Source organism: Vombatus ursinus, unplaced genomic scaffold (genome assembly GCF_900497805.2).
Source record: "Vombatus ursinus unplaced genomic scaffold, bare-nosed wombat genome assembly UNPS02014772.1, whole genome shotgun sequence".
In the NCBI taxonomy this organism is placed as follows: domain Eukaryota; kingdom Metazoa; phylum Chordata; class Mammalia; order Diprotodontia; family Vombatidae; genus Vombatus; species Vombatus ursinus.
Window position 1 is genome coordinate 31470608 of NW_020954550.1, and position 23515 is coordinate 31494122.

Below are 23515 nucleotides of genomic sequence, written 5' to 3' on the forward strand. Positions count from 1 at the left end.
AACCACTCCAGTATTTTTGCCAAGAAAACCCCAAATGGGGTCATGAAGAATCAACTGACACATCTCAACAACAAATGACAACAATTGCAAGATATGGTCTTAGAGAGTTTCCAAGGACACAGATACGCTGGCATCCAGAATTACAAAGACCACGTGGGACAGTACGGTTATAATTATGCAAGACATAATCCCAGTCTACCCTGACCCTGACATGGGAGGAAAGTCCTTTAACTACTACAGGATCCCTCAAGTAGTAGTAGTAGAAGTAGTAGTAATCTCTTCTTCTTCCTCATTCTCCTTTTCCTCTTTCTTATTTGTTTCTAACATAATATAAAAATCTCCTCTGCAGTACCATATTGTTGTTTAATGTCAAGTTGTAATTCCAGGACCATATTCAATTCAATTCAACAAACATTTATTGAGTGCCTATTATGGGCAAGGTACTGTGTTAAGCTAGAGATAAAAAGATCTGGGGAAGTAGGGGTGGGGGTTGGAGAGAAAGTCTGCCCTTCAGGAGCTTACATGATTCCCTGGCCATCTTGTATAGCATCTGATAGACTAGAACTCCAGTCAGAATCTATTGGCAAGCAGGCCAAGCAGTCACAGTCATTGCTGTCCTTATACTTCTCATTCTCTTCTGGGAGCCAGTATTGATGACAGCACCTCTTAAATCCAGTGGAACACCTTTATCCCTCCAAGAGTGGGTAAAAAAGTCTCTGTACATGTTGAGGTCTTCAGGTGGGTATCTTCAGGGGTGCCATCTTCTCATGGGGTTTTACTGTTTATTGACTGACTCTGGGACTTGCTTCTAAAGCTGGTCTGAAGCACACACTGGTGTTCTCAAGGAGCTAGAGAGTTTCAGTTGTGATGGTGGGATGTATATTAAAAAAAATCATCCAGGTGTTCCAGTCATCTCTTCAGGTCTTCTCCATACTGACAAGAAGGGAGTCATCGCCCCACCTGGAGTGGTGCCTTGGTTGTATGAATGAAATTTAAAGTTTTATTTTATTTATTTTTTTTAAAGAGGCATACTTTGGTATCACTGACAACATAAATTTCTTAACTAGGGAGATAGCATGGTAAAATGGAAGGCTGGAGCCAGGAACACCTGAGTTAAAATTCAGCAACCTCTGATGCCTGATACATGGGCAAATTATTTATCTTCCCTGAGCCTCAGTTTCCTCATCTGTAAAATGGGGATAAAAACAGCACCTACCTTACAAGGTTGTTGTGAGGTTCAAGTGAGATAATGTATATGAAGTGCATTATACACTTTAAAGAGCTATAAAAATGTCACTTATAATTGTTTTTTATAAGTTGTATGATATATCATGATATAGGCTTCAATAGTCATACCCTCAGTAGGATCAATCATTCAAGCTGTGAGATACTAAAACATTGCTTCCAAGAGGCTCCTTGGTCTAAGCCATTCTCATCAAACAAAAAGGTAAGTAGTCTCACATCAAGAATTTTGTCCTTCTGCATGACTTGCCTCTGAGCAGGGCTCTTTCATCATATGCTCAAAATACAGTAAGGGGGACCACTCTATCCTCCCTGGCTATCTAGGATGTATCTGTTCTTCAAGGACAAACCTAGTTTCCTCTTTCTCTATGAAGCCTTTCCCAATTCCAAGTTCTCCACAACCTGGTTCTGACCCACCTCCCAGTCTTATCTTTATAGTCAGTGGCAGATTTGAGAAACTATATTCCTGGTGTCCCCAAAGTGGGATGTGAGCTATAGAGAGGGCTGCCCCAGGAAAGATCAGTTGTGGATCCTTTCCTAAAAGGTAGTAATTAAAGGCTGTTTTAGGAAGATAGAAGGCTTACGTTACCTAAACTGGCCCCACTCATTCTGCAGCAACAGCAGGGTGAGATACAGTGGGATGGAAAGGACAAGAGGTAGAAGGGATCTCCCATGCAACTGAGCTGATGCAATCAGAGTTGTCTTGGAGACCTGGAATCTTTTCCATCTGTTGAAGTTTCTGTGTTTCATTATCAAGTCTCTCGACTAAATGATTGTGCCCAGAGTATTTTCTTGTATGTTTTTCTCTAGGGGATAGTCATGAAAGTATCATCGGAGAGAGAAATGTGAGGATATGGACAAAAATGAACCCTAGGGATTTTGGGCCTTGCTGTATGTCCTGCCTCCATACCCCTGGACCTCCAGGCCTTTCCATCTGCTCTGCACTCAATGCTCCTAGGTGCCTTCTCCCCCAATTTGAACGCAAACTCCTTGATGCCTCGGACAATTTTCTTTTTGTATTTGTATTCCAGCACTTAGCACGGTGCTTGACACATAGTAGGTGCTTCAGAAATATTAATTCCTTTACTCATTCAAGATGACACCAAGCGGAATCTGCCATATCATTTTAAGATGGAAGGACTTCAACTTAAAACACCATCTGGTTCCCCTCATATGTAAGTTCCATTACAACATAACCAACACAGATTGAAGACTTCTAATGAGGTCTCACGGATTGTTCTAAATGTTATGGAGTTTTTCCTGCCATCAAGCCTAAATTTTCTTCTTTTTGGCTTCTACCATTGTCCCTGACCCTGTCTTTTTTTTTTTTTTTGAGGCAATCTGTATTAAGTGACTTGCCCAGGGTCACACAGCTAGTAAGTCTGAGGCCAGATTTGGACTCAGATCTTCCTGACTCCAGGGCTGGTGCTCTATCCGCTGCTTTTTGAGGCCACAAAGTAAGTCTAATTATTCTTCTCCACAATAGCATGACAGCCCTTCAAATAGGTGAAGACAGCTATGAGGTCCCCTTTAGTCTTCTCTCCTCCAGGCTAAACACCCCCAGTTCCTTCAACCTTATATGGTATGAAAGTAGATATCTGAGGTAGGCCACATTTCACAGTAAATTATAACCTTCTTGAGGACCAAGACTGCCCTTTCCACCTTTGTCTTTCCCATTGCACCTATCAATCAACCAATCAATAAACAAGCTAAAATGCAGGGCTAAAAAAATTCATTGAATGAATTTTAAAAAATATTTATTTTATTTTTAATTTATAGAATAGAACAAGAATTTTCATTATACAGTATAATAAAGAATGATTGTACATGAAATGGCAAATCTATTATGTACAAATTGCCATTCCTTTTAAATATATAGCAAAGTTGTCATGTAAATTTCTTTTTTTCTCCCCTTCCCATGGCTACCATTAGACACAAATATGTATATATATATATATATATATATATATATATGCAAAATCATTCTGTACACACTTTTATCATTTCTTTCTCTGGATGCAGACAGAATGAATTTGTTAAAGTAAACCACCCGCAGCCCATATTGTTCCCTCTTTGATGCCCTTTTGCAGCACTGAAAAATAGTTCTTACATCATTTAACAAGCAATTTTAGATTACCTTGTTCTCTAAAACATTCATGTGTACAGGTTTCTCATCTCCCAAACTAGATTGGTAGCTCCTTAAGGGTAAGGACTGTGTCTTATACTTCCCCATCTTCCACATACTCTGACCAGGGTCTTAAACTGCTGGGAACATAGTGGGTTTGCAGAAAATGCTAGACAACTAATTGCTATGTTACAGACAGGTTTCTAATCCCTGGAAGCATTTTTATAGATTGTATGTGTTAAAATGTATTTCTCATTAAGCAACTCCATTAGTAGCAATTTAGTACAACCATCTGAGACTGTTTAGCATTTTCTAGCACTCTGAAAATGAAGTATCCCTGGAATTATTTGTCCTTGCTGTCAGAAGCAGATGGAAAGATTTTTCAGGTGACTGACAGTGCTCAGTCTATTGCTGAACTTTATCCAATGCAAGGAAGACATTCCTTAGTGTTTAATGTCCATTTAATTTCTAATGGGAAAATAAGACTTAATGAAAAAGGCCCCTGAGGCATAATATATTTCTCATCATACATCTATCCCAAGAAGAAAAATGTTCTCAGTTGTTTAATACTTTAAATGCAGATGTTCTCAGGAATACTATGTCAGATTACCCCAGATCCTTATTTATTTCTAATATACTGTAAAATTAATGTTTGCTGTACCACATTGTTGTTTAGATGACTTTTCTTCTAGTGATTCCGTATACCAATCCTTCAACAATTCTCAAAGATGAAAATTTAGCAATTCTCTGTTCTGAATTGATTTCAAGTAAACAGAATGCTAATTCAGAGTAAACTTTTTTCCCACCTTCATTTTCTGTTTGTATTATACAATAGGAGACGAAATAAAAATAAAATGAATTGGCAATAGACTAGATCTAGCAGTAAAAGAAAACACATGGCCTGTGAATGTCATTTGAGCTCAGCCCCTACCATGTGCTCTCTCTGGCTGGATCTGTTAGATAAGTAGCCAGAGACTTGGCAAAAACCTGCTTATGTCAATAGTCATTGCCCATCATTAATAAACCCAAAGCCATTTTTAAGTCATACTGCAGAGTGGCACCAAGTCCAAAAGAAATGTTGGTTACTCAACCAATAAAGGAGGCAGAAATGGAATCAGGACCATTTTGTAATAGACCAGGATGTCTCTGGTAGGTCAGTTACCTTGGGTTTAATTGGCATTAGCAAATCCTTCCATTTCCTCACTAAACAACAACCGTGGGGGGGGTGGGGGGGGCAACCACTGAAGTTTTGTTTTTTTTTTTAATTAGTCTGGTAAAAGTGCAGGCTTTGCCAAAGCATTAAAGCATTTCATGTTAGGACACTTTTGTACATTCTCTAGGATTGAAATAACTTTTATTCTCTAGTCTTGGCTAAACCAATTTTTTTCCTTCCCGCTTTTGCTTTTTTCCCTCCCTCTTTTCTCCTTTTTCCCCCTCTCCTTGGTTTTTATTCTTCACATTTCCAAGTCCTATAACTAAAAAAATTCTTCCAAACTTGCCCACCTAGGGCTGAGAAAGTGAAAATCATATTAGGGAGGAAAGTAAAAATTAAGCTACCCTCATTAGCTCTTTACAGGCATGGGTCTTAGCTGTCATTCTTTGGCTCTGGACCAGAGTCTAAAACCAGGCATGGGAAAAGCTGCTGAAATAAAGCCTGCAGTTCCCTACATGTCTCACTTACATACTGCTGATATCTAGACACATTTTTAAAAATAACACCAGCAAGACCCAAAGTATTTCAAACAAATATGAATGCCTTCTTGTAAATATTTTAAAATTATTTTATAGATAACATCACATTCTCTCTCGGCTTTCTCTCATCTTTTCAGTTACAGTTTGCCTTTAGCGCCTTTCTACTATGGGCTTTTTGGGGTCAGAAGGTCCATTTTAAGGAGCTGTCATAATTTCTTCCAGTATTTCCCAGGGTATAACACAACCTTTTCATTTAAAGACAACAAACTGAAGTTGCATTGTAGCACGAGGAAAGCTTGTTGCTCCTTCCTTCTAACTAAACAGTGCAAGTAAAACAGAAGTGGCAAGATGAACCCCTGTGGAGTCTTTCATCTCCCTGGGAAAAGAGCTTGAGGAGACCAGGCCTTCTGCATGTTCTCTTCAGCCTCTGTTTTACACCTTGCACTTGTGAGCCCTGGTCTTCCCACACATTGAGATGATGTCACTCGATGGAAAAGGAGGCGCCTGTGTGGTGAAGGGATGTAAAAAAAATTCCAGGGTGTTCCTGATCAGCTCCCAGAGGCAAACTGAGTCAGAATTTGCAGATCCGTTGATCGCTAGGTTGGCGTCTGCTCTTTAAAAACTGGCCAAAATTATTTTTGCCTAATATGAAATGAAAAATTCAACCAAAGTTCTACTGTTCGACCTCTTGGAATATTAACAAAAACCCCAACTCTGCACTTAGGTCCTCTCATTAGCCACAGATGAACTGGGGAAGCCCTACAATCTTTGATGAAATATCCTTCCCTCTCCCAAGCTCAGGGTCTAGCAACGTGCCTTGCTCTTAGTACAGCCTCAAGTTTTATTTCTAACATGCAGATACAAAATGTCAAAGGTGCCTATTGTAATTGACCTCAAATTAGCAACAAAAAAACTCATGAATCTAAAAATAAGACATATTTTCTCTTTGAATTCAGTGAAACAAAACATAACAAACAACTGAATGTCTGAATTCCTTCATCCAAAGAACTTCTGCCTAATGCAGAGTTCAACATTGTTTAAAAACTTTTCAAGTGGGAGAAAGAAAGACAAAACTCACCCTCGCTTTGAGAAAAAGCATCATTTGAACTTGCCAGGGCCAAAGTAAGTAGCAGCTGCCAAAGATCCATACCTGTAGGTCCTGTAATAGCAAAAGGGACAGAATAAATTCAGATAGTCAAAAAAGAATAATCCTGTCTGAGTGCTATTTAACAAATCAGCCAATTCATGAATAAGTGCCCTCTGCAATTTACAAAAGAAACCCAGAGTGTGATAACTTCTGTTGTCTCAGAGTGTCATGCTGTAAAGTACTTTATCAGGGCCAGCAGTTGGTTATACTAAGTTCTGCCTCCTGTGGGTCCTTGACTCAGGAAATAACATGGACACCAAAGATTTTCAAATCCTGGCTGATGGCCACAGAATCACCTCCCAACAAGTTACCCCCACACACAGCTTACAACAATAAGACAAATGTAGTTCACTTTAATTAGATCTGGAAATAGAACAACATGTCAGCAATCTCTCTAAGCATTGCTGCCCTGTGCTGGACATGCTATAAAAGGGAAAAATAAAACAACCTATTGGAACAGCAGGTGAAATTTTCCCCTTCTGTTTTTGAAAGAACTAAAGGATTCGAGTGATAGAAAGAGGGGGGTAAAAAACCAACCAAATGAAATTTTGTAAAAGGTAGAGAAGAAAAACAGCTGGGAGTGGAGAGGGAGGAGAATATAGCAAACAAAACACTTTGGCTTCCTAGGTGGCCTGGAGTCCACATATTGGGCCTGTGGTAGATTTTTGGTTTATGAGGTTTTTAGGGAATGTGGTCTCTGAGAAACCCAGGAATGCTGAACACCTCATCGATCCTGATCTCATGCCAGCATTTGGCTCTAGAGCATTGGAATCCCAAGTTCGGGAACATCTTGGCTCTTCCATTTTAAGAGAACTCTGTAGGAGTTGGTATGTAAATGTTGAGGGGTGAGAGGTGGGTCTAGCTTCCCCTGGGCAACCTGTGTCTCTACCTGGAAGAAATAAACCTTCTAAAAAATAAATAAATAGAAATAAAACAGGAAGGTTAGGATCAGCTCCTTAAAGAGATCTATTTGGTTTTGTTTATGAAACATGCTGCCCTGTGGAACATCTGTCTTCCCACTTCGCAATTAGTGTAAATAAGTGGTTTTCGAGAATATTTGTGGCACCCAAGGACATATAATTACGTTGATTGCAAATTCTGTCTATTCATTGAAGCAGGTGTCCTAATAGGATCTCTAATAGGGAACATTTATTTATCTTCCTTTGGCTGACAGCATGACCTTAAAACTAATAAAACTGCATTTCTCTAACCATCCCCAATTAGTCTGAATTAGTGAGTAATATTATGTTGTTGTCTTTATAATAAGACATACAGGTATGGATCTTTGGCAGTTGTTGATTTTGGCACTTGGAGTGACTTCAAATGCCTCATTTTCCACACTCCCATCTGTAGATGCCAAATTTTATATTTTTTCTTTACTTCAGATGTGTTTGGCCCCAGCAAACTTACATTAGGACTGAATTTGTCGCTTCTACTGGCAGGCAAACATCTCCTCCCCCACTGGACTAGAGTAAGCTATTAGGTATATGTGGTTTGTATGTGAGGGGGTAGGTTTAGCTTGGGGTGGGAGAAACACCCTATCCACGTTTTTTGCCTTAAATCTTGGTAGATAGTGGGAAGATGAGTTTTGTATCAGCTGCCTATAATTTGTATCTTTGATCTTTCAGATAGCCTTCTCTTCTTTGATAAATTTAACAGGTGATAGAGTGAAGGTCTCCAAAAGAAATATAAACATTTTGGCATTTATACGGCTGCGGAAACAACCAATTAAAAGTACTCTTCTGTTGGTTATTGATTTTATTCCCTTCCAGTAGGGCTAGGAGAGGGGAAGAAACAACAGAGAAGGAATTGTGAAATTTAGCTCTTTAGTTCAACAGTCAAAGGGTCAATAAGCCTTTATTAAGCACTTACTATGTTCTAGGCACTGTGCTATGTACTGAGAATACAGAGAAAAAGAAAAAAAAAAGAAAATATGGAACCTGCCCTCAAGGAGCACATATTGGAGTATCGTCTTCCAAAACCTCCAAACAACTCCTATGATATCATCCTGAACCTTTTCCTGGCAGAGAAACCCTCATGGACACACTGACACTTTATTGCAAATTTTGACACTGGACACCAGATTCCCAGACCACTGTCCTTATGAAGCACTGATTAGCAAAATTAATAGGATGGGCTTTCTCACAATGCAGCTATCTCTGCTTTAGAAGTAACCCATTCAATTGTATCATTGAGATGAAATGGAGGGAATTTTGCTGAAGATGGATGGAAACTCCCCATTCCCTCCATTAGCTAGTCTCCAAAACCACATCTTTCCCCCTAAATATGGGACAGTGTGGCAAGTGCTAACACACACACACACACATATTATAATGTCAAGTGAATCATCTACTTTAAAAGGCCAACATTTACAGAGAAAAAATTAACAAGAAACCTATATCTGGGCACTTGTCTAATGGTAGAAAAAGAGGGTTAAAATTTGTATCCCTTTCCCCACAAATGAGAGATGATATACATTGACAACTGTCCCTGGGAGGATTACTAAGGAGCAGAGTCCTAATTGAGGGAGGGAGGGAGGGAGACGGGAAGAACAGGGAACATGGTGAGATTTAGTCAGGGCTAATTGCTTCATTAGAGGAGAGTCAAGGAATACAAAGAGAGAGCTTGTTGTCCAGTCAGTGCATTCTTACTAGTGCTGAAATAATGTGAAAGGGTATGAAAGAAACCCCCTCTGCACTCCTCACTGAGTGCAAAAGTTCTTCATTGAGCTCCGGGAGTAACGATCTCTCTGACTTGGTCACAAGGCCTGGGTCGTTGGAAATTCAGTTGTGTTGACTTGGTGCTCTCTTGACCAGGCTTGATGAGCTCAGTGAGTGAAAGAACCTCACGGTGGGTGGGGGTGGGGGTGGGGGTGAGGGGGTAGGGCACGGAGCGGGTTCTGGCTGAAATTGTTCCCTAGAGATAACTGGACATGAATGTACAGGGGTCTGCATTTTCCCAAGGGCTCAGTACTTTAATTCAATCCATAATATGAAACCCCTAGATCAGAGCAAGAGAAACACCATGGTCTCATTACTTTCCTTTTCTCCCAAACTTCCTCCCCCAATCCACACTCAAACTCATCACATAGTCCCATTAACCTCAAAGTATTGGAGTATTTCCAAAGTACTTTTCTAAAGGACCAGGCACGTGGCTAATAAAAGAAGTGAAAGAAGATATTTAAGAGGAATCTACTAAATTGTTCCCTACTTTACTGGGCTCTTAAAGCTTGCAATATTTTCCTAAGGAAAAGCCCTCTTTAATTCTCCTTCGATATTTATGCATTCTTCGGCAATAACCTCATGGCAAGATTTGAAGTAGCAAAAAAAAAAAAAAAAAAAAGTCATGCTTCTATTCTTGCATAATGAAACACACACTAATTCCACCCTCCATGCCCGAGGCATTTTGTCTCCTCACCCTTCTTCTACTGAAGGCTGTATGGACACCAATGTATACAGCTGGTGTGGGTTTCAGACTGCACAACAGAAGAGGCCTACAGATGACAAAATTGTGCCTATAGTCGACCTCTAGGCCTCAACCACATAATAGTGCATAAACAAGTGTTAGGCACAAGAAATTTAAGTGACCAGCTTTTCTCCTTTGCATAACCAATCACTCACAAGAAAAGGAGGCCACTGGAGCCATCCAATTTAGCTTAATTCCACATTTACTTATTGAACACTTGTCATGTGCTAACACTCTAATCTAAGCACAGAAATACAGAGGAGGGATAAGACATCATCCCTGTCTGGCAGAAATTTCCCATTTAGTTGGAGAGATGAAATACTTCTGGGGTGACGCAAGGAACAGCACTGAGCAATATGGTGTATGATGACATCAGCAAATGAGTTAGACAGAACATCGATGCTACTTGAAAGACAAAAAGTTGAGAGAGCATATTCGGGATAAGACAATTTCATGGAGGAAATAAAACTTAAGTTGCAAGAAGAGAAAAGATCTGAATGAATGAATCAGCGGTTTTTGAGGACAGGGAAATGGCATAATCAGAGGCAAGGATTTAGGGAACCAAGGAAAAAGGAATCAAAGGAAGTCTTGATTCTGGATAACTAGAATAATAATGGTGGCATCAATAGAAACTGGGAACTCTGGAGGAGAATCTGGATTTTTTGCACAAGTAGTAAGATCTGTTTTGTACATATTACATTTAAAGTGATGGCATGACACGTAGACATCTGAAAATGAAAAAAAAAGATTAAACAGACAAAAAAGAATTCTGAAAATGTCTAGGAGGCAACTGAATATATTGGCCTGGAGCTTGAGAGTGAGATTTGGGCTGAATTTGAGGGATATTTACATTGAGGTTTTCAGAAAAAAAGAAAGCAGTACAACGGAGTGCAAACAACTTGGAACTGGGAAGTCAGGAGACCTCCGGTCTAGAGCCGGCCTTACTTAAGCGGGAAAGATCTTTGTTACTAACCTGTATAACCTTGGGAAAGTTTCTTAACCTAAGTCTCAATTTTTGCTTCTGTAAAATGAAGGGATTGGACTCCATGTCTCAAGTTCCTTCTCTGGCTAACATTCTATTATTCTAGGAGCTAGTTGAAAATGTAAGATTGTATTAGTTCTCAGAACAACTTTAAATACTGACCTATTTCACAAGTAATATCTAAAACATTGAGCTATATGATAGGTAATCTTATTATATCTGGAGTTGTGACTTGCCAAAAAACAATTCAAATTTAGAAAAAAAAGCAATTAAATTCCATTCTCTATGGAAAGGTTTATGAGTTTGATAGAAAAGATGGTGGGGGGGCAAAAACTTTGTCACATGTGGTTAGCATGTTATTAAGAGGGAGGATATTTTAAATGCTGAAGACAAGAGCCAATGGAGCTTTTAGGGCAGAATCAAAGAGAATGCCAAAGTAGGAGCCAAATCCATTAGAAGTAGCAAGGTCTCTCTCTCTCTCTCTCTCTTTCTCTTTCTCTCTCTCTCTTTCTCTCTCTCCCTCTTTCTCCATATATACACACATATATGCATACATATATAAATTTTGATGATCAAAAGTCTTTCTCTAAATATACCGAATAATCAAAAATCAATTAAAACACACACACACACAATCTGTTACTACCACTACCCAACAGAACTGTGTTAGCTTGCAAAACCAAGACCTCAGGTAAATAGAAAAATAAATGTGTACTTTTAGATGGTGGTGTTGATTACTAATAAAATATTGCAACAGTAAAACCCATTTGATTTCCTGGTTAGGCTTTTCTAAGAATTCAGAGCTATGCAAGGAAGAGATTAATCCCGAAGGGAATTTGAAAAGTCTAATTGGCAATACTGAGAGATAGACCTTGATTTGAGGAAGATACTTTTCTATTCATTTTCTCCTCCCAAGTTTACTATAGTACCTATTTGAAAACTGGTCAGATCTACACTTTTCCTTAAACAACAATTTCTTTCCCATTAAGGAAAAAGAAAAACTTTATGGTTATTTTATATATAAGCACATTCAATGTCACTGGAGTAGGAAATGGCAAATCACTCAAGTATCTTTCTTTTTTCTTTTCTTTTTCTTTTTTTTCTTTTTGATTTTTTGGTGAGGCAATTGGGGTTAAGTGACTTGCCCAAGGTCACACAGCTAGTAAGTATCAAATATCTGAGGTAGTATTTGAATTCAGGTCTTCCTGACTCCAAGACCAGAGCTCTCTCCACCGCGCCACCTAGCTGCCCCCACTGCAGTATCTTTGACGAGAAAACTGCATGGACAGTATGGCCTACAGAGCCACAAAGACAACTGTACAATAACAACATTCAGTGAGTTCTCCCTCTGGGTGAAAGGGGAAGAAATTATGGGAAAGTAACTCAAAAGTATAAGATGGGTTGTTTTTTAAATGGTGTTAACATTTTTAAAATGCCACAGTTATACATATGCTAAACAGAACGAATGGAACAAAATTTAGAGAGAAAAATACTAATGCATTTATAGTAAAAGTGCCTTGCAGATTAGTCCCAGGGAATATTCTAGTTTCAGCAATGTAGAAAATCACAGTACTTGTAAGAAATGATGAGCAGGATGCTCTCAGAAAAACCTGGAAAGACTTGCATGGGCTGAAGCAAAGGGAAACGTACTGTGTACAAAGTAACAGCAATATTGTAAGATGATCAGCTGTGAATGACTAAGCTATTCTCAGCAATACAACGATCCAAGACAACTCTGAAGGACTTATGATGAAAAATAGTACCCATTCCCAGACAAAGAACTGGTGGTGTCTAAATAAAATTGAAGCATATTTTTTTAACTTTATTTTTCTTAAGGTTTTTTTTTGTTTGTTTTCTTTCACAACAGACTATTATAGATATGTTTTGCACGACTACACATGTATAACCTGTATCTAATTGCCTGCCTTCTCAATAAAGGGGGTTGGGGAGGAAGGAAGGAGAGAATTTAGAACTCACAGTTTTAAAAATGAATGTTAAAAATCGTTTTTTACAAGTAACCGGGGAAAAATAAAATACTAAATTAAAAAAATGAAAAATACAAAAAAAAGCACAGTACTTTCGTCTTTGAGCAATAGTGGCCAGAATGAAAGAGCCTACGTTGCAAATGAGGTATCAGGTACAGAGTACAGAGATTGAACAATCTGCTGACATTTAAACAAGATGCCAGGGACAAAAATACAGCTTAGTGAATCCTAGGCTCAGCTCGATAGCTTTTTCTATCTTACTTTAGGGGCAGTAGAATCATGGCAGAGGTAAAATGGCCAGTGAGGTGAAGTGGAATGAGGACTGGTTCTGGAGTCAGAGGCCTTAGATTAAAATCTGTCTCCAAATGCTCAATTTCTGTTTTTTTTTTTTTTAATAGAAATTTTTCCCAATTACACGTAAAGACAATTTTTAACATTCACTTTTTCAAAATTTTTGAGTTCCAAATTTTCTTCTTCCCCCCTCCCTAAGACAGTAAGTAATTTGACATAGGTTATACATATATATATGCAATCATATAAAACATATTTCCATATTAGTCATGTTGTGAAAGAAGACACAGAACAAAAAAATCATGAAAAAATAAAGTGAAAAATAGTACGCTTCCATCTGCATTCAGACTCCATCAGTTCTTTTCCTGGAGGCAGAGAGCATTTTTTCATCATGAGTCCTTTGGAATTGTCTTGGATCATTGTATTGCTGAGAAGAGCTAAGTCATTCACACTTCCTTTATGTGTTACCTGAAGCAAGTTCCTCAGTCTCTTTGGGCCTCGGATTTACAAAATAAGGAGGTTGGGTATTTCATCTTCATCTTTGTAGCCCCAGAATTTAGCCAGGTTTGGCAGATTACCACAGTAGCTTGATAAATGCTTGCTGGTTGACCTATGATTCTCAGTGGCCACCTATAGAATGAGTGAATGGAAGCCCTATGGAACAAGACTAAAAAGATAGGTTAGGGCCAGACGCTTGAAAAATTACTATGGCATTTATGTAAAGGATAAATTACAGAGGTGAGAGACCAGATGCAGAGCCTGGCTAGAAGGCTATTACATTAACAAAGATGATAATTAACTAAGCTAATGTAATAGTAGTTGAAGTGGAGAGGAGGGGGGGGTCAATGGAAGAGACATTTCAAAGTTAGAATAGACCTTGGCTATTATGGACCCTAATGACTATTCTTATAAATAAGTATACTGAAGTCTGGAAAGGTGAAGGACTAAACCAAAGTCACACAGCTAGTTATTTAGATCTTGATTCCTTGTTGTTTGTTATTCAGTTGTTTCAGTCGTATCCAACTCTTCATGACCCCATTTGGGGTTTTCTCAGCAAAGATATTGGAGGTTTGCCACTTCCTTCTCTAGCCCATTTTACAGATGAGGAACTAAGGCAGAGGGTGAAGTGACTTGCCCAGGGTCACACAGCTAGTTAAGTGTCTGAGGCCAGACTTGAACTCAGGAAGATGAGTGTTCCTGGCTCTAGGCCCAGCACTCTATCCACTGTGCCACCTAACTGCCCATCTTGATCCCTAGGCCATTGTTATTTCCATTAGACCACATTTGCTTAGTAGATCACAGTAATACTCTTAGCAATCTAGAATAAATGACTGCAGCTCCTTTAGCAGATTCCATGGTTTGTTTTGTTTGTTTTGTCTTTTAAAAAATAAATTTCTACTGGCATATTTTGGTTTTTCAATAACACCTATGTTTCCCAATAAATTCTTCCCTCCTTCCCACCTCCCTCTCAGAAAGCCATGGCCTATTATTTACTTGTTACCTTTCTTTCAGGGAATGGCTACAAAGACACTATCTGATTCTGAAAGTCTGTCTATAAAATGGGCCATGAGCAAGTTCCAAGTTTAAATGTGATGGAACTGAGGCACAATGGGGTCAGTTGGTCAATCTAAACCTATTTTACTGAGTGCCTCTGATATGCAAGGCTTAGCTTTCGCTTGCTATTACCTAAGGGACCCAGCCAACCTTTGGTGCTGGAATTCTGTCTCTGACTTCCAGGACAATGGGCCACACTTTCAGACATAAAAAATCTGGGACATTTTGGCTTGACTGAAGAGTCAAACGGTACCCCCTTCCCCACCAAGGGGAACTCTATGGAGAATAATCCAGGGACTGCCCCCTGAATGTCTGTCACAGAAAAGAGTAGGTGGGACAAAACAGAAGAAGTGCAGAAGTGATTAAATTCACAGCTCACTTATTTTGAATAATTACAGATTCCAACTAGTTGAAAAGTAGGCAGATGAATTCTAATGATAAGGAGCTTGGCAAGGAGTCAGAAATCTTCCTGTGAGAACTGGTGGAAGCCTGCTTAGGGTCATGACCCTTGATCTTGGTTTTTTCTTTAACTGGAGACTTGGAAAAGAAGGCCATTAAACCTGAGAAGCAAACTCTTTCTGCTCATGCTTTTGCTCCTCTCTGGGCAGGTAGGGATGGATTTCTAGTCCCACCGAGTCTGTCTGGACACACCTGAGCACTCAGCAGTAATCATCCAGGTTATTTTATAACCATTGGTAAATGTTCACATGGTTCTCTTGCAGGCATATCTGGTCTAAGATATTTGCTCTAGGAAAACATTGCTCCTAGATAGACCCAGGAAGGGATCCCGGTCTTGCTTGTTTGGGTGAAGTCTTCCCAGGTAGGTCCACCTTTATGTCACATTACTGTAACTGGTCACTTCTCCGTGGTCATTGTGCTCATTTGAAAGGAAAAACTTGCTCCCTGATATGTATTCCAGGAATGTGATCCTTCATTACCCTAACATACTAAATGCCAGCTGCAGAATGAACTTTGAACAAAAATGAAAATGTTAGCACTTTCTTCTAAATGATGCTTTAGAAAATGACTGTTTTCAGGATATTTAAAAAGAAGTTTAGTGGAGATACCACTTCAATTTGGCTTAGGAAAAGATTTATTGGTCACCTGCTATGCGCAAGAAATTATGTTAAGTGTGGTGGGTACAAAGACAAAAAACCAAACAAACCACAAACCAATCTTTGTCCTCAAGGAACATGTACACTGCTTTGGTGGGGTTGGGTAGGGGGGCAAGGAGCTGGAAGGATACAATATACATATATACTATTAAAGAAGAGGTATTTAGGGAGCAGCTAGGTGGCACAGTGGATACAGCACCACCCCTGAAGTCAGGAGGACCTGAGTCCAAACACTTGACACTTACTAGCTGTGTGACCCTGGGCAAGTTACTTAACCCCAATTGCCTTAAAAGAAGAAGAAGTATTTAACTCTTTTATTTGCAGATGTGCCCACTGTGTTACTATGTGTTACCCAGTGTTACTATGGATCCAGGAATAATGTTAGGCAGTCTGTCATAAGAGCTCTTTGGTCTGTGCTTCCACCAAGGATTTCTCCAGAAACATTATAATCTGTTTCATGACTTTCCCTGAAAGGGTTCCCACTTCCCCTGCACGCACTCAGGCTATTACTTGATTATCAGGTTTTTTTAATCTGATAGAAAATGCAATCAAGGCTCTAACTTGAACCTTCTAATTCTTTGGTAAATTCAAATTTCTTCTCTTATGACCTCTGCAGACCACATGACTAATACTACAGTGAAGGCATAAGGTCCACATCGTTCCTTTGTACACGTGGTTGCCTAGTTTTACCAATCTTCCTTCCCCAAATTAGGCCATGTCCTTTGTCCTCCTAGTGAAACCAGGATAGCAGAATCAAGTTGCTCTTATATTCTGTTCCTCAGCTCTATCTGTGATCTCAACAAGGAGAAGTCTCTCTCTAATGCTGCAGACAGCCTGTCCATCCTGGGCGACTTTTGTCCAATCAATCAGACTCTTTTGTAACCATTTCCTAATATCACTATGACTCTCTTTCAGACATACCCAGTCTAAGACACCTGCCTTAGGAAAGCACTCATCCCAGATAGATAGGGAAAGGGATGTTGAGGGTGCTTTGTGAGTGATATCTTCTCAGCCAGGTTCATATCCTTGTGGTATTTGTCATAGGAGGTCCATCTAACATGTTGGCTGTCTTCTTCAAATCACAGGACCATAGATCACGGAATCATTGTCTAGATCTGGAAGGACCTTAGAGACCATCAAGTTCAATAATCTCATTTTATAGGTGAGGGAATTGAGATACAGGAGGTTAAGTGTAAGGTCTCAGGGTCATTCAGCTAATAAGAGGCTGAAGCAGTATTTGAATCCAGGTCTTCCTAACTCCAAGTCCAACCATGGACAACCACCAAGTCTCTGCATCTTGACATTTAAAGAATACCAAGAATGGCAAAAAAAACTCTCAAGAGTTATGTTTCTTTTTTTTCCTTTTTTTTTGGCTAGGCTAGGGTTAAGTGACTTGCCCAGAGTCACACAGCTAGTAAATGTTATGTGTCTGAGGCCGCATTTGAACTCAGGCCCTTCTGAATCCAGGGCCGGTGCTCTATCCACTGTGCCAACTAGATGCCCCAAGAGTTATGTTTCTAAGAACAAAATGGGAAACCATGGGGTGAGAGAAATTTCTAAATTTCTAGAATGTCACAGATCACCTAATCCAACTTTCTCATTTAGGAATGGGGAAGCTGATTCCCAGGCGACTGAAGTGACTAATACAAGGTCATATAGCAAGTTAGAGAAATAGCCAGGACTAGAACTCAGATCTTTTGACTCCAAGGCTATTGTTAGCATGATTTACAGAGAAAAGGCCAAAACTACAAATGAGGGGACCTGAATGATGGTCCTAGGGCTACTAACTAGCCATGTAATTTTAGGCAAGTTACTTCACCTTTGTGAGCCTGTTTGTAATTTGTAGAATTTTCTAATGAAGTTGATTCAATGTTGAATGTTAAAACACAAGCAGTGGGGTCCTTTCGACTTTAATACAAACTCTGTAAAAGAGATGAGGGGTGGATCTCTCCAGGACACAGACAACCACACTACCTTCGACTTCAAGGGCTATAAATAGAAAACATCTACTTGGCTAGACTGACTGGCTGCCAGAGAGATGCCAAACACAAGACAGATCAATGTCATATCCCATCTCCAGGAAGTTTATGGCATACCACTTACCCCTCATAAATGAAAGGAGGTGTAACAGTTTGGATTTTGTCCACCTATTGTTAAGAAGGGAAATCACTCTCTGGAGTGGATCAAAGAGTGCAGAGAGCCATGTGGTGAGCTACTCAGTCAACAGAGTAAGGTATTCATGTTTATGACCACTCAGGAGGCAGAAAGATCCTGGCTACTGAGATGCCATTCATTCTCTTGGATGTTTTGTTTATTTGTTTTTTCTGCAGAGCTATTTCTTTCCCAGAAATGAGCAGGTCTCATTAATGAGTGAAGAAGTAAGGTATTTTGATGCCTTTCCGGCACATAATGGGTGATCAATATTTGTGTGAGGAAGGAAGAAAGGAAGGCAAGAAGGAAGTAGGGAGGGAAGAAAAGTAGAAGAAAGAAAGAAAAGAAGGGAAGAAGGGAGGAAAGGTGGGTAGCAGGAAGGAAGGAAAAAGGGAAGGAAGGAAGGAAGGAAGGAAGGAAAGAAAATAAATTTCTCCTGGATAAGTACAGAGTACTTATGTATATGGCTAAGTACAGAATAATGAAGAACTAAATATGTAGAAATACGAGGTAAAAGAGCTTTAGAGGAGTAGGATCAGACCTATAGGTAAAATATCTAAATACAATAACAGTGAAAACATGAGTTTATACTACAGTGCTGTTACAAAAACCAAATACACCTCTAGCATGCATACATGTGAACACAAACCTTAAGAAGTATTAGGTCATTGTATAGTATAGTATATGTTACTTTCTTAGCTGACACAATAAACTCTTTTAATCTTTCATGATTTAAGAATAGAGTACTCTGGTTAATCAAATAGCTATACAGTCTATTTCATAAAAAGTTACTCCATATAGCTTTATAAAAAAGAAGCAGTGTACTCCTGTAAAATACTTGTTTTGCAGACCTCTCGAATATATTTATCACAAAATCCTGGATAATAGAATAGTCTGTTGGCGCCTTGAACCTGGAACATTGCTCTCCTCACAGCACTTAATATATGTTTGTTGAATAAATGAATGAACAAATAAATGACTTATTATGATAGAGATCCCTAATATGTAAGGTTGGTAAAAAGAGTACTGCATGAGGACTCCTTACTGAACATTTGGTTTGACACTGCTAACTTCCTCTTCATGGATACTCAATCATCTCCAGGTTTTCAATTCAATTAAGTTTAATACGTATTTATTAAGCACCGGTTGGAGTATGGGAGCTAGGGATACAAAAACAAAAACAAAAACAATCCTATTTCCTGAGGAGCTTGCAATTATACTGGGAAGGATACCATTTGGTAGTGGATAAGTAAATACAAGTCATATACAAAGTAATACTAAGTAATTTCATGAGGGATAACTTGCTAATGATTGGGAAGATCAGAAAAGGACTCATGTAGGTAGGGGCACCTGATTTGTATTTGAAAGGAAGCTAGGGATTCTACAAGATAGAGGTAAAAAGGGGGTGAATTACAGGTGCATCACTTCTCTCTTTCACCCATGTGACTGTTCCTTCTCAGTTTTGTTTCCCAGGTCATCATCTTTGGACCAAACCTTAGTATGAGGTATTCCAAGTTTCCTGGGCCTTCTTGACTCTGAATAATCTCATTGACTCCCATGGTTTTATCTTTTCTAAGCATATAGCTCCTAAATCAACATAATAAGGCTCCCATCTTTCTACAGAAATCCGGTCTTACATCACTCACTGCCTGTTGGACATCTCCATCTGGATGCTCGATAGACATCTCAAATGTACCATGTCTGAAGCTGAACTCATCATCTTTCTCCCTAAACTCACCCTCCTTCTAACTTCACCATTAATATTAAGGGCACCACCATTCTTCCAATTACCCAAATTCACATGCCAGAATCATCCTGGATTCTTCAGTCTGATCAGTTCTGATTTGATCTACCTGATCAGTGGTCAGGTCTGATTGCATTGGAATCCTCTCCACTCATACTGCAACCACTTTGGTTCAGGCCCTAATCAGTGGGCTACTGTAATAGTCTTCTAATTGGCTTCCTTGTCCTCTAGTCTTTCCCATTTCCAATCTTCTTTCAAATAGATGCCAAACTGATATTCTTAAAGCACAGGTTTTGTGCAAGTAGCTCTCCTGTTCCAGAAGCTTCAGCAGCTCTCTGTTACAAAACACAAACTCCTCTGCTTGGCATTTAAAACCTCTCATGATCTAGCTCCACATTCTGGACTGATTTCACATTACTCCTCCATAAGCATGCTATGTTCCAGCCAAAATGGCCAGTTGCTGCTCCCATAGATGACATTTCATTTTATGTTTCTGTATCTTTTCTTTTTAAAAAAAATGATTTTATTCTTAACTTAAGAAATAAAACAAGCATTTCTAAAACATAGTAGAATAGAAAAAAGGTGATTGCACATGAAACCACAAATCTATTGTGTACAACTGGCTGCAGATGGTATCTTACTTGTATGTCCTTTGTAGTTAATTTGGATGTTTACAATAGTCAAAATGACTTGGGTGCTCAAAGTTGTTCTTAAAACAATATTGCTGTCACTGTGTACAATGAACTGTCTTCCATTTCTGGAATGTTCTCCTCCTTCATCTCTGCCCCTTGGACTCCCTTGATCCTTTCAAGTGTCACCTTCTACATGAGACCTTTCCTGATTTTCCCAATTTACTGAGATTCTCTCTCCCTTTCTTTCAAAATTACTTGCATTTGTTTTGCATAATGATGTACTTACTTACTTGTGCACATATTGTTTCTTCCTGGTCATAAACAAGTTCCCTGAAAACAGGAGACCTTTGTTTCTGCCTTTGTGTCCCTGATAGCTGGCATAGAGTAGGCACTTACTAAATATTTTGAATTGAATTGAATTGGGATACCTGGATTCAGAGCTGGAAGGGTCTAGTTTTGGCTTCTTCATTGTCTAGATGATGACGCCCAAAGAAGTCACAGAAGCAGGATAGGAACCCGGGTTTTTAACTCCAAATAAACTGTTCTGTGTTAGAAGACCTGGGTTCTAGTTATTCATCCATCCATTCAAAAAACATTTATTAAATATAGAGTACATTGTTAGGCAATAGGGAAGGATAAAAAGAGAATTTAAAAATGGCATCTACTTTCACAGTTTTTTTCAAGATTTTTGTTGTTGTTTTTCAGTTGTTTCGTGCGTCTGACTTTTTGTGACCTCATTTGGGGTTTTCTTGGCAAAGACACTAGAGTGGTTTGCCATTTCTTCTCCAGATCATTTTACAGATGAGGAAACTGAGGCAAACAGGGTTAAGTGACTTGCCCAGGGTCCCACAGCTGCTAAGTCTCTGAGGCCAGATTTGAACTCAGGTCTTCCTGACTCCAAGCCCAGCACTCTGTCCACTGTGCCACCTAGCTGTCCCCATGAGTATGTAAGTATAATGCCGAGTAGAATATGATAAAAGTCTAAATTTCAGGTCAGTCACTAACTCACTGTGTCAGTAATATCCAGAGTGGAGACCAAAGCTCTCTGGTGACCCAGGCTCTGAGCTCAAGGGAACTGTGGCCTGAACTCAAAGGGTATGTGATCAGTTAATCAGAGAGTGGAAAATGGGGCATATATCATCCTATGGGCAATGGCCATTGATGGGGCTTGTTTCCAACACAAGCACAGGAAACATCATCCCCCAGCACTCCCTCACTCTACCTCATCTCTCTGCTGTTCAAGTTCCCAACCAAGTGTTGGTCCATAATGAAGTTAGAGCCCAAGTGCTATCCAGGCATTGACTAAAGTAGCTAGCTGCTTAGATGTTATGGGAAAATCACTTTCCCCTGTCCCCTACCATCTCTTCTCAAAGATATCTTCCTCCTACTCTTCAGATCACTTCATGGCTGCAGCAGGAACCCTTAGAAGATGCAAGGGAGGAAACTTTACCCTCTGGTAGTGACCAGTGACCAGTGACCACTGAGAGCCCTGTCTTCTTTTCTTTTAGTTTTAGGGAACACAGAGTGAATGGCACCAGATGAACAGGCGTGGATGGGCTGTTCCCTGTCTCACAGAACTTGTTACACCTTTCTCTCCAAACGTATTTCTCTACCAACCTCCTCTGTTACTTTTAAAGGCACCACTACCCTCCTGGTCACCCAGATTCACAACCTGTGTATCCTCAATCTCACCCCACACATCACAATCAAGTGCTAAATCTTCACATTTCTACCTCCACAACATCTCTCACATCTGTCCTCTTCACTCACACAGCCAAGCCTCTAGTTGAGGGCTTTTATCACCTTTGGTTTGGGCTATCAAACCAGCCTCCCAATTCACCTTCCTGCTTCAGGCCTCTTCCTTCCTCCTCCAGTACAGCCTCTACTGTAGACAGGCTAAAGTCACTTTCCTAAAGCACAGGTCTGGATACATAACTCCTCAGGCTCAATAAACTCCAGTGCAAGGCAGCGAGGTGGCGCAGCGGACAGAGCACTGGCCCAGGAGTCAGGAGGACCTGAGTTCAAATCCAGCCTCAGACACATAACACTCACTAGCTGTGTGACTCTGGGCAAGTCACTTAACCCCAATTGCCTCACAATAAAAATCAACAACATCAATAAACTCCAGTGGCTCCCTATCGACTCTAGGACAAAACGTCATTTTGTTTTTACTTCCTACTTTTCAATTTCTATTTATGGTCTGTGTCTTCTTTCACAACATGACTAATATGGTAATATGTTTTGCATGACTGAATATGTATAACCTATATTAAATTGCTTACTGTCTGGGGGAGGGAGTAAGAAAGAAAATCTGGAACTAAAAATTTTTTTAAAATGAATGTTAAAAATTGTCTTGTGAAAAATAAAATATTATTTCAAAAATTCTATTTAATTCTATTTAAGTATAAGTTTTATAATGTGTAAAATTATTAATACAGGCATACATGTATGTCATTTATAAGTAAATTTAGGGATATATGTCCAGCATGGGGTACACAATTAGAAAAGTTCCCACACTATGTGAATAGTCACTTAACTTACTGAAAGGCACTATAGTTGGACTTGAAGTTCGCAGGCCTTGGTTTAAGTTCTAGTTTTGATATTTAACCATAGACCTTAGATGTAGAAGGGACTTTACTCTCAAGTCCAGTCTCCCAACAAACACAACTCATTGCTGCAATATTCATCTAGCCTCTGCCTGAATATTTACCATGATGGAGAATGCCTCTAAAATTAACTTCTCAGAGCCTCAGTTTTCTCATCTGTAAAATGAGGATAATAATACTGGCACTGCCTACCTCACTGAATTATGAGGAAATTGCTTTGTAAACCATCAAAGTCTCTATAAATTTGAGTTACTATTAAGAACTTCTCTGGACCTCAGTTTCCTCATCTATAAACTGAGTCGATTTGAACAGATGATGCCAAGATCCCTTCTTGCTGGACAATTCATTTATCTCTTTTGCTTGTTAGAGCACAGCAAACATAATCTCAAGGAATTCTCATCAAAAAGGCAAGATAGTTTCTTTCTTACCATATGAGATATTTAATTTGCCTAACAGGCAATGCCTAGGTCTGAATAGTGCCTAGTAACCCTACAATTTGGGGACAAGGTCAAAAAATTGACTCCTTTTGAAACTGAAGCTAATAATAGTTCATATAAATAGATGGGATGAGCCACCTGTGGAAATCTTCCCAGCAGTGACCCATCCTAAGAAATGGTTTCACAGGATCATAGTATTATAGGATTTAGACCTGGAAGGAATCTTATAGATCAAGTCCAAACTTCTCATTTTACAGACAAGGGAAATAAGGTCTAGAGGGCTGAAACAACTGGCCTCATCTTACACATGGCTAGTAAGCAGGGGAGCCTAGACTTGAACCCAGAAC

At 39.4% G+C, this 23515-nt stretch overlaps 1 protein-coding gene across 1 annotated transcript in view; it reads right to left on the bottom strand.

Moving 5' to 3' along the window:
* GHR (growth hormone receptor) overlaps nt 1–23515 on the bottom strand; it is a 326414-nt gene that overhangs the window by 150420 nt on the left and 152479 nt on the right. Inside the window, exon 3 of the mRNA XM_027863533.1 lies at nt 6138–6218. Coding sequence (XP_027719334.1) covers nt 6138–6218 — 81 coding nt within the window. The remainder of the gene's footprint in view (nt 1–6137; nt 6219–23515) is intronic.